Raw genomic sequence first — 12,524 nt, 5'->3', positions numbered from 1 at the left:
GTAATTAAAAATTTATAGAAATCTACTTTTTCTTGGTATTAATGTTTGAATAAATTCACTTCTCCGCTTCTGGAAAAAAGTCAGGACCTCAAATGTTAACATTATAAAATACAATTTAATTTTCATAACGTATTTGATTTAGCAATGAAAATCATACAACATTCAATTAAAAAGCTCACAAGATCACATTAGAATAAAATTTATGAATTTCTTGTAGGAAAGAAAATGCTCAAAATCTACAGTTTTCTTTTATTAAGCTCAAGTGAGCTTTTCTGATCACCCGTTGTCCGTCCGTATGTCCGTCCGTACGTCTGTAGACTTTAGATGTTCAATTTTTTCTTAAGAACCACTAGGCCAATTTTAACCAAAATTAGTACAAAGCATTCCTGTGTAAAGGGTATTCTAAATTGTTAAATGAAGGGGCGAGTCTCCTCCCAAGGAAAGATAATCAAGAAAATGCAAAAATAGGGTGGGGTTATTAAAAAATCAAGAACCACTGGGCCAGAAAAGCTAAAACTTATGTGTAAGCTTACTGAGATAGTGTACATTTTAAATTGTTCATGTTATGGTCCCCGGGGGTATTGTAGGGGCACAATAGGAAATCAATGTTTTACATTGAAATGTAAAAGAAAAATCTTTGAAAATCTTCTTCTCAAGAACCACTGGGCCAGAAAAGCTGAAACTTATGTGGAAGCTTCCTGAGGTAGTGCAGACTGTAAATTGTTCAAATCGTGGCCTCCGGGAGTAGGTTGGGGACACAATAGGAAATCAAAGTTTTACATTGAAATATATAGGGAAAATCTTTAAAAATCTTCTCAAGAATAACAGGGCCAGAAAGCTGAAACTTATGTGGAAACTTCCTTAGGTTGTGTAGATTAAAAATTGTTCAGATCGTAGTCCTCGGGGGTAGGCCGGGGCCAAAATAGGGAGTACGTGGGGAAAAATCTTTAAAATTCTCTACCTGAGAAAAGCAAACTGTGATGGATCAAATTAAAGTGGAAGCATCCTCTGGCAGTGTAGATTCATTTTTTTTTAAATCATGGCCCCCTGTGTTTAGGGTGGGCCCATAAAAGACAATCAAAATTTGACATAGGAATATATGTATATTGGGGAAAAAGCTGATGCAAAGCAGCATGGACAAAGTGACTCAGGTGAGCATTGTGGCCCATGGGCCTCTTGTTTACGTAATTATGTGCGTAGAATTTTCATGTTAGTATTTTACAAATTTTTTTTTTTTTGCATTTTCAGAACTGTCTTGAAAATAAAACTATAACAATAATTTTGGCTTATATGTTCACGACTGAGTAACATTTTCTTTTCCGAAAATGTCATTTTTAGGTTTCTAATACTCAAAATATCATATCAGTGCAAATAGGTAATTCATTAATTTACGTGCATTCTTTTTTTCATTTTTTCTTTAAAAATTATACATGTAAATCATTTAAGCTATTTATCATTAAATAAGGTTGTATTTTTTGCAATATTTACATCTGGTGAAATATGATTGATGTTATATGATTAACCTACAAGATACAATTTAAGTGCAAAACGGTCAAACTTAATGTACTGTTGCTCAGTTAGACGCACACTGACCCCAGTGTCTTTAAGATTAATCATCTTAAGATTTTAAGTAACGCTATATAACGTTAACTTTGAAAAATATCTGCGAGTTTCGCAAACTTCTTTAATATAAATTCAGAAATATTACTTCCTACGAACCGATTATTTACTTGTATATTTTTGTACATTTTTTTCCCAGTCACAAAAATTATTCATGGCCGATGAATTTCAAAATGATGAATCACCATTCATAATGTAACGAATAATATCTGCTTTTTACAGTATTTTTCAATTATTGCTAAGTTTTCTTCCTGTATTATATAGTAAAGTGAATAGTTTTTTTTAGGATATGGTCCTACATGTAGGTACAGTGTTCGCATGCCAGAAACCTCTTGGTACACAGCTTATGATGTTTGTGAACAGAATAATCAGATACTGACTGAGATTACCTCCCTCTCTGAGATGTATATCATGGAGGATTTACTCAGTGACGTGGACAGTCTTTTTTTTAATCCAATCAAGTATGTTCAAACAGAGAAGATAATAAGAACTGTACATTTTAAACACATTAAATACATGCATACAATTTATTCTTAGACAATTTCGTCTTTTACAGCAGCAAAAATCATGTTATTAATAATTCAGTGACTAAATTTCTTAATATACAACATGTATTGCTTGAAATATAGACAATTTCCCCTTCAATTATATATTAAACTTTTCCTTATATTTTTAATGCCTTGACTAGTCATTACACTATACATATAAGCGTCGTTTTTTTTATGTTTTTTATTTGTTTTTCAGTGTGTCTGTTGGGTTATGGATCGGAGGATTTATGCGCACTTCAAACAAAGAGATTTTGATGCGAGATTGTAAATCCATGAATTCCTTATCAGCAATACATAAACCTGAAGAGAAATTTACAGAAGAGATTGTTTGTCTGTACTATAATAGAACAGCAATGAAAATCTACACAGACAACTGTAAGAAGACGAAACCCTTCATTTGCGAAAGAAAAGAAGAAGGTAAAATAATTTTCAAACTGGACATATTTTCCCATTTTAGGATTTCTATTTTATTAAGAAATAGCAAAGGTGTTTGTTTTAGGAAACAAACTTAACTGTTACTGCAACAAACATAAAAAAAGCACAAAATACATGTATATCGCCTATCATTAGCATAAACAGAATGAATGGATAAAGTTTTGTTCATCCATCGATTTTAATGTGAATAACTCATCCAATTGTACACGGAGAGGTTATAAGCTTTTGTTATTATTACTTATTTGCTTTGTTACAGATTGTTACTGGGTGCCTACAAGAATATATCGAGTTAGTCAATCTCATAGACAGTGAGGCGAAGTCAATGGAATTAATCAACCCGATATATACTTGTAGACACCCAGTAACAAACCTAACGAGAGATTTATTTTCTCAAGGACCGAAGTGTTAGGGACGCAAATATGATAGAGGCCGGTAGAAACGTATCCATTTTCCAGGGGGAGAGAGAGAGAGAGAGAGAGAGAGAGAGAGAGAGAGAGAGAGAGCAACCACCACCAAAAATGAATATGAACAAAGGAAAAACAAACAGCCCCAAACTGTCAAAACGCTGGAGGAGATTTGATCTTCTGAGAGAAAGGTGCGCGGTGTTTGAATGGTATCGAATTTACAAACAAAAAAAAACAAAAAACAAAAAACAAAAAAAACCCACAAAAAAGCAGAAGGCTGTCCCTCTCGACCCCCTCTGTACTATGGGTCTTCTAGGAGTGATAAAGAATTTCAAGATGATAGAATTAAACATATATATTGTAATTATTTTATGTGCCCCAACATCTCGAATATCTGGTCCCGTCCAATATTACTTGAATCTACACTACCTGAGGATGATTCCATATCAATATGACTAATTGTGGCTTTGTTGTTCTTGAGAAGAAGAATTTTAAAGGTTTTTTTCTATATGTTCCTATGTAAAACTTTGATCCCCAATTCTGGCCCCACCCTACCCTTGGGGATCATGATTTGAATAAACTTTATCTACACTACCTGAGGATGATTCCATATCAATATGACTAATTGTGGCTTTGTTGTTCTTGAGAAGAAGATTTTTAAAGATTTTTCCTATATATTCCTATGTAAAACTTTGATTACCCATTGTGTCCCCACCCTACCCCCGGGAGTCATGATTTGAACAAACTTGAATCTACACTACCTGAGGATGATTCCATATCAATATGACTAATTGTGGCTTTGTTGTTCTTGAGAAGAAGTATTTTAAAGATGTTTCCTATATATTCCTCTGTAAAACTTTGATCACCCATTGTGGCCCCACCCTAACCCCGTAGGTCATGATTTGAACGAACTTGAATCTACACTACTTGAGGATGATTCCATATCAATATGATTAATTGTGGCTTTGTTGTTCTTGAGAAGAAGATTTTTCAAGATTTTTCCTTTATATTTCTATGTAAAACTTTGATCCCCCATTGTGCCCCCCCCTACCCCTGGGGGTCATGATTTGAACAGACTTGAATATACGCTATGTAATGAAGGTTTCACATAAGTTTCAACTTTTCTGGCCCAATGGTTCTTGAGAAGAAGACTTTTAAATAATGACACCAAATTTTCACCAATTCTTAATTATCTCCCCTTGGAAGAGGGAGTGGCCCTTCATTTGAACAAACCTGAACCCCTTTAGCCAAGGATGCTTTGTGGCAAGTTTGGTTGAAATTGGCCCAGTGGTTCTGGAGAAGAAGTCGAAAATGTGAAAAGCTTACAGACGGACGGACAGACAGACAGACAAACGGACAGACGGACTACAGACAAAATGTGATTAGAAAAGCTCACTTGAGCTTTCAGCTCAGGTGAGCTAAAAATCCTGAGTTTCATATTACTTTGAGACTAACACGACACATCTCTTGCTAAAGAGTGGCATTAAAATCATGTTTGTGATATGACCTTTGTCTAAATGGACTTCAAATATTTTTCGAAATTATGCAAATGTTTGTCATAAAAGTGTATTTTTAAGGTATAGTGGATCGTTGCTCCATGAGTTTGTTAACAAAAAGCTATATATTTTTACGTAAACTTTAAGGATTAACTTTAAAAAAATGGAGCGAAGACCCACTCCTATTTAAAAAAAAAATTGTGTTATAGTATTGTGTTGAGAAAATTATTCTTTCTGTGTTAATGCTATTTCATAGGCAAATAATTTCAATCTTTGTGAGATTTTGGCAAATTGTAGAGATTTTACATAACGTATATTTTAATGTTAGATGAAATATCTAAGAAAATTTTGATATAATTAAGATTTTATTTTTCACCGTCATGTTTGTCACATTATAAGCATTTTGCTCGCCTTGTTCGCCCATCTTTCAAAAAGAAAACATATTTGAGAGTGGTTTCTGTAATGAATGACTTTTTTCGTCTATATGAATTTGCAACGCATCAGCAATATTGCCAGATAGTAATTCTCATCTGCAGGACACAGAAATATTGCTGGAAATCACATGCTCCGTATACGCACCAGTCTTCAAATTTCCTTTACATGTATATCTCAAAGCTTTTTTGTAGCAGCATTTTCAAGAACAAGAAAAAAAAATCACCCTGAGGACCACTATTTGGTTTTTTCTTACAGAAAAAATGCTTCTCTTTCCTCAATACAATTTAACATTAAGGCTGCTATTGATAGGTTCTTTCGGACAGTAAACTTTATTTTCCATAGCATCGTATTTTAAATATTTTTACATTCTATTTTTAAAAGGCAGTTGAACGTTTAAAAAGATCTTTAAATAATATATATATATATATATATATATATATATATATATATATATATATATATATATATATATATATATATATATATATATATATATAATATAATATAATATAATATAATATAATATATATATCTCAAAAAAAAAAAATCACAACACCGAAATAAACGTTTAAAATAAAAGTTTATTTCGGTGTTGTGATTTTTTGATATACGACTACGTGTGTGGAAATATATATATATATATATATATATATATATATATATATATATATATATATATATATATATATATATATATATATATATATATATATATATATATATATATATGTACAGTTCCGACCAGACACAACCTAACAGGAAGCGAACCCAAAGCGCAACCCAGGTTCGCTGCCTGGATTCGCTTGGGGTTCGCTATAGCGGATCCCGAGCGAACCCGGAGCGAACCCGCAGTGGACCCAGAGCGAACGCCGAAAGCGAACCCCAAATTCAGTAGCGAACCCAGCAAGCGAACGCGCGTTCGGTGTTGCGTAACTGATCTGTCAATCAGGATTAGCGATAAGACGTGTTAACCAATCAGCGCGTCCACCGATCAGCATGTCAGTTTGTCATTCGATGTAAATAAAACATTCTACAAGCAAAGCGTGTTTATGTACAGTGTGAAATTATTATTAACACGATTAAAAAATATTTATATTTATAAATTAATATCTAGGTAGCATGTTATATTTACACATATATTTTTTCTTTATTTTTTATTTTTAAAATCCATTTATTTATATTGCGTAAATTTATCAGACAAAAAGTTCTTTGATGTATAAAAGAAAATAATGGTTATAACAATTGTTACTAAAAAAAAAAAAAGAAAAAAAAAAGTATTTTGACAAATTATAACATTTCATTTTCTCAAGATACTGTACAAGAGTATGTAAATGTACGTGCTTTCATTCAATTATTTTATTTTATCATTCTAATTTACATTTTTGTTTAAATCCAGATCAACATCAAAATTATTAATCTTCTTAATTGAAAAAAAGTAAAAATAAATAAATAAATAAATTAATAAATAAATAAATAAAAATAAATAAAGAACAGCATAAATGTACCCGTACAGTATGTCCAATCGTAAACTACTATGGTATTATTTTGATTTATCATTTACAAAAAATAATGTAAAGCTTGATTTACCTTGTTGTTGTTTTTTATTATTATTAACTGAAATAAAAAGAAAAAAAAACAACGCGCGATTTACATGTACATTATTGAACGAACTAATTGTCGGTAGTAAATAAGCAATATAATAAGTCGTACAGTATTGTATTCTTTTAAAATAGCGTAACTTTAAATGATAAAGCGTATTTAAGATGTTTAGCGATTTTTTCCTCTGATGATGGGTCCCGTTAACTGCTTTTTGTGGTCATGATATTTTTATATCAATACATCAGAAATGTACATTTTTACAAAAAAATTATTAATTCCCAATACTTATAAAATCCAATAGAATCAAAACTCACAGTCAACCTATATCATATGATAGAACATGTTGCATTCGATCATAAATTACATTTTTACGTATCAAAAAGATTAAAAAAAATTCTAAGTCGGAGAATTACATTAATAATTATTTGTAATCTAAAATACCTATTAAATCTTATTTACATGTAGTTTCAAAAATATTTTTTTTTCTACAATTTTTTTTCCAGATTTCCAAAGTCGATTAATTGCAGCAGTAAATATATTTTAATCTAAAATATCTATTAATAAGTAGTTTTTTTTTTTTTTTTTTTTTTTTTTTTTTTTTTTTTTTTTTTTAATCCACTCCTAAATATTTTTAACTATTTTGTGTAAAACGTGATCGTTCGTGTATGTTGTCAACAATAACACTGCAGCCACTGCACATGCACTTGTATCGATTGCCACAAAAATAACAGTGATTGATATCACTGCTGTATTTGGAATAAACAAGGGGCGGAGCTTACTGGCGGCAAGAGTGAAGCGGGGTCCGCTTCGCGCATGAGTGCGTAAAGCGAACCCAGAAAGAGAACGCCGGGTTCGCTCTAGCGGACCCAGAGCTGACCCCGAGCGAACGCAGAGCGAACCCGAAGCGAACCCAGGGCGCACCCAAAATTTCTGAAAGCGGACCCGTAGCTAATTTTTCTTATCTTTGGAGTTACCTGCCCTTTGTAATAAATCACATAGTTACGATAATAAGTCAGTGAAAAATTTTATAATATCTTAGCTATTACTTACAAATCCTTTAGTTTTTCCTATAAGTTAGTGGAAAAAAATGTTTGGAAAACAAATTCTATTTTCTAATCATTACCGGATAACATATTAAACAAAAGATTATTTAGCAAATTGCCAATTTTCAAAGTTAAAAAATGAAAACGAAAAAAGAATTCTAACTCTAATTTATATAATAACTAACTAATGTTTATATGGTGTGTTTCAAAATTTAGAAACTTTTTAAAATACTAGTAAAAATTGTCATATTAATAATGTTAAAATTTGGCTCTTTTTGAGTCAACAGCTGACGGCTTGCAGAGACATTTTAATCTTTTTTTTTAAATTGTGTCATATAACGCTTCATTGGTTCTATTCAATTTATGCATGAATTATCTTGAATTATACAAAATGATGAAATCATATGACATCAAGTATATAGCATTTTTATGCTAAAAATGTGGATGAATTGGGCATAAATGAATGTTAGCCTGTTACTATCGCAACCAAGATAGTAACCTTGATTTTGAAGGTTGCTTATGTCACACTGTATATGCATTAATCACCTGAGAAAATTTCATGAAAAACCAAGATGATAATATTTTGGTCCTTAAGGAGAGTTAATGTTAAGCATTTAGATAATAAAGTCCAGTATTGCTAGAACTATTTTGTAAAACGGAGTCTAGATCTCAGGCGTGGGTGAGTCAAGTTTATACGTCTTGACGAAACCTGATATCGATACATACAAGTCATTTATTAACTATAACTATTTTTTTACCTGCATGTAGCAGCCACCAATCTATAAAATTCATTATATTTTAAAAATAATTCTTAAAAATCGAGAATATCGTATAACGCATGGCTAATCTTGTCATCTTCTGTGAAACATAATTCAAATAGACTTTCAGTAAGCAAAAAATGCATAATCTAGAAATCAGTAAAAAAATTTACGCTTTCCCTCTGTACTGGTATCTATATACATGTGTATTACATTTAAATTATACGCGTCAAATGGTCACTTTGTGGGTAGGGTTATGTACAACGGAAATGTTCCTTAAACCTGAAAAAAAAAAACTGAAAAATTAATTATATCCTTTATGTGATATATCTAGTTAACACTGCTTTTGTTTTAGCTTCTTTTGGACAAAATATTTTTTTCCTTTTAACCAAATAATCAGTTAATTTGTGTTTACTCTTAACATTTCCATACATCATGTGTCAAGAAATGCTTAAATCTATAGGGAATCTTATAATGCGTGTTTTATCGGCTAGTTAATAATTACTTTCCTCATATAATTTTGTTATGAAGTTCAGAACTATCGGATAGAGCTTGTCGAAAACGACACCGTTACTTTTTTAGTTCGATGGCAAAAGACATTTCGGAATATACATGAAAAGACTCCTTATCAGAATATTTTATCAGGAATCTAGTATCAAGTTTACCATAAAGCAGTAATCTTGATATAATATGACATTAATCAAAACAAATGTAATCTAGAAGTAAACAGGCTTACTTTCATGATATTCACATGTTTTTGTCAGGACCTGCGTCCTGTATGGAGACGTCGGAAACATCTAGTATAAAGGACAGGGCTCCTCAGAAGTTGTGCCTAGACAATAAATACACTTTGCCAACGAACGCTCAGCAGTGTGAATCAGAGTGCATAAATGATTTACAATGCTTCACAATAACATGGCAAGTCGGCACCTGTACAGGGTATCGATATAAAGATGATCCATCTTGTAGCATGGGAAGATTTGCTCCTACATCTCTGCCTCACAAAAGTAAGATTTATACTTTCAACGAAATAGACAGTAATCTTTTTTCTAGGAAATTGTTTTTCTAAGAAACAAGGTTGAACTTGTTGTCATGTAAACAAGTATCTTCCGCCTGATATTGAAGGCAGTGTCAATAAGCATTTAGCATTGAATGGTATGTTCCAAATAAAGGAAATTAGTGTTTATGGATTATTTCTGTCACAAATTAAAAGAAAATTTTTTTTTACTGATTTCAACCATTATCACTGTGTTTTATCCAAGAAAAATATTACCTTTGTTACCAGAATATATTTTAGATTCAAAAATAGGCAATATTAACAGAATTAAAGTGTATACGAGTATTTACACAAATGTTGTCAAAATATTGTGAACGTTACTATTTCTTTGAAGGGGAAATGTTTCAGTTTAACTGTGGCCGACACAGGGTCTTTGAACAAAAATCCATGGAACTACTTCCTACATGTAACTCAATAATGTGATTTTGTTACTATTTGGTTCACTAAAAAAATTAAAATTCGGGTAGGAAAAAATTACGTAGAGCGTTGCCATGGAGATTCAAATCTATGCAAATTTTTGGATGATTCCTTGTAAATAAATCTTACATGTATTATTTGAAGTAGTTTATCCTATAAGGAACTGTTTCCTTTAATCAGATAGGTGCAACTTGAAAGAAAATGAGTCAAACACTGCTAAGACCTTCTTTTCAAGTTGGTTTTTGACCTCAAGGTCAAATTAATCTTTATTATTTGTCTTATGTTTAATAATTTAGCTGCATGATCCTTGTTTTGAACTTTTCTCCAAATACTTGCAATGCATTTAAGCAAGGTGATGTGTCCAGAATTATTAGAATATTTTTAGTTTGACCTTTAAAGTAAATGTCACCGTATTCACTTATTGGTTGTCAAATCCCAGCACTCGATCTTCAGACTGCAAATATCATTGTTTCAATATATATGGTTAAATTTATTTAAGGATTATTCAATTTTGAACATATCTGAGGTAGTCACTCGCGTGATTTACATGTAAACACTTATTAAACACTCGAAAATAGTGAAATTGTTTTCCTTTACAAAATTTTTTAGCGATAATTAAGTCTGCAATTCAGTTAAAATAATCAAATAGGCAATGTTTCATAAAGAATTAACAGAATAGGATATATATATATATATATATATATATATATATATATATATATATATATATATATATATATATATATATATATATATATATATATATATATATATATATATATATATATATATTTCACAAGGTCAAAATGTCAATGTAAAACGCACTCAGTGTTTAACTTGCATCATTAATTTCTACTGCTTTTATAATAGTGATATTGTTTATTGATAATCTCAGTTAGAAGTAAGCTTCGCCTTTCATATTTATTATCAACCTCAATGGGCCTCCTGGAATTGCTTTGGGTACAAAAATTTCAAAGAATCTCTTACTGAATGAATACTTTTTTAACCTAAAATTATGCCTTTAAGACAATCATGTATCGAAAGTTTACTCAAAAATATACATGATAAATACATGTTCAACACATACATGTGTACATGATAAATGCATATACAACACATATACATATTTAACAAACATTATACATGTATTTTGGACGTAAAAAACATAACTTGATATCCAGTCCGAATATTTTCGTAAAATATAAAATAAATGATCTAGTTTCTGTGGAAACAACAGGGTTGTCTGCTTTGTTAGATATAATTTTTAAAAGGTCGTGTTACAAAAATTAAACCAATTTTTTTCCACATTCCGTGTTTATATATTCTAAGCTCAATGCTTTCAGACATAGCCTCTTAAAAGATAATATTTATATTCACCGAAGATTTTATCCTATATTTCTTATAAAAACCACTTCTTTCATCAATCAATAAAAGTCGGTAAACTAGTTGAAACAATATTCTATGAAACAACTATAGTGTTGATGTCACAAAAGTCATATACGATGGATGCTTCTAAAACAGATACTTCTGCTCAAAAATTTTTCATTATAAAAACGCCTTCTGTAACAGCAGTGGATCCATCTGAAACATTCCAGCTCAACATTAAAGTGTCTACATTCTGTATCTGTATATCCCAAATAATTGTATTTTCTGATATCTCATTCCCAGAGACAAACTATAGTTAAATACGTAAACTGACCCTATAACTTGGAGGTACATTTGGGAACCAAAAAAACTAAAACTATGAATCTGCAAACACATGAGGAACCTCTGCCATTCAGTCAACTGAATATTTACTGAAAAGTCTGGAAAGATGACTGAATGGTAGAATTCTGCCATACAGTCACCTTTCAGTAGACTTTCACCCACCTTTCAGTTAACTGAATGGCAGACTTTTATCCTGTGCAATTTCCTTAAATTCTAAAGTTCAAAAGAAAAAGCAAAATTACTTCTAAGATACACCACATCTATTGCTCACCAAAAAAAAAATACAAAAAAAAAAAAAAAAAAATACAAAAAAAGGTTTACTTTACCACGGTGCTCTTTCTTGTAGGACTTTCGATTGTAAGCAACTTTCCTATTACATGTCCAATAACAAACGACGAATGCTATTGTGCAGAAAAAAATATTTGCACAGCTTAAATTGTATATTATTATTTTATATACGAGTATCAGCATTTCGTCACACTTTGCCTTTAAGAGGAGATATATGCGGAACAAAAGAGTTCAATAAAATTGAAGAATGGTTCTTACTTGGCAATGAAAATAAAATCATATGCGAAAAATAGTCCGCTTTTTTTTAAATGTGAATGTTGGATGAACCTGTTTTCAGGTTAATTTTCAGGACATATCTTTCATATTTGTATATTTTACTAGAGATGCAAGTTGATAGCAAACAAGCAACGAAACTTAATGATAAACACAATATTAAACTGTATATATATATATATATATATATATATATATATATATATATATATATATATATATATATATATATATATATATATATATATATATATATATATATATATATCAGTGTACCATAGCCACCTGCATATGGAGTCTTTGTCTCCAAATTGATTCGATAAGCAAGTGAATGTTTCTCGTTTGATCAATTTCTAAACCGAGGCAAGCTACTTACCGGCACAAAACGTTGATGTAATAAGAGCATCATCACTTTGGTTTAAAGTCACAATTTTGAAAATTGTT

General features: G+C 30.9%; 1 protein-coding gene across 1 annotated transcript; it reads left to right on the top strand.

Moving 5' to 3' along the window:
- Window positions 1-1,099: 1,099 nt before the first annotated feature.
- Window positions 1,100-2,915, top strand: LOC133202026 (uncharacterized). The gene is made up of 4 exons (XM_061337804.1): window positions 1,100-1,151; window positions 1,907-2,081; window positions 2,365-2,585; window positions 2,860-2,915. Exons 1-4 carry the CDS (start codon window positions 1,100-1,102, stop codon window positions 2,913-2,915), a joined length of 504 nt encoding a protein of 167 aa, XP_061193788.1.
- The last annotated feature ends 9,609 nt before the right edge of the window (window positions 2,916-12,524 follow it).

The sequence above is a fragment of the Saccostrea echinata genome, unplaced genomic scaffold (genome assembly GCF_033153115.1).
Source record: "Saccostrea echinata isolate AGI-Se365-2 ecotype Australia unplaced genomic scaffold, CSIRO_AGI_Sech_v1 ptg000046l, whole genome shotgun sequence".
NCBI lineage: Eukaryota > Metazoa > Mollusca > Bivalvia > Ostreida > Ostreidae > Saccostrea > Saccostrea echinata.
The sequence above is the reverse complement of the archived record's forward strand: the minus strand, read 5'-3'. Positions and strand labels throughout refer to the sequence as shown.

What these genes read in the sequence shown, in the direction of transcription:
- LOC133202026 (XM_061337804.1), top strand. Translation starts at nt 1,100, where the DNA reads ATGTATATTGGGGAAAAAGCTGATGCAAAGCAGCATGGACAAAGTGAC. An exon ending in GCATGGACAAAGTGACTCAG is followed by an intron (nt 1,152 to 1,906) that starts GTGAGCATTGTG and finishes AGTTTTTTTTAG; the next exon opens with GATATGGTCCTACATGTAGG. An exon ending in CTTTTTTTTAATCCAATCAA is followed by an intron (nt 2,082 to 2,364) that starts GTATGTTCAAAC and finishes TTTGTTTTTCAG; the next exon opens with TGTGTCTGTTGGGTTATGGA.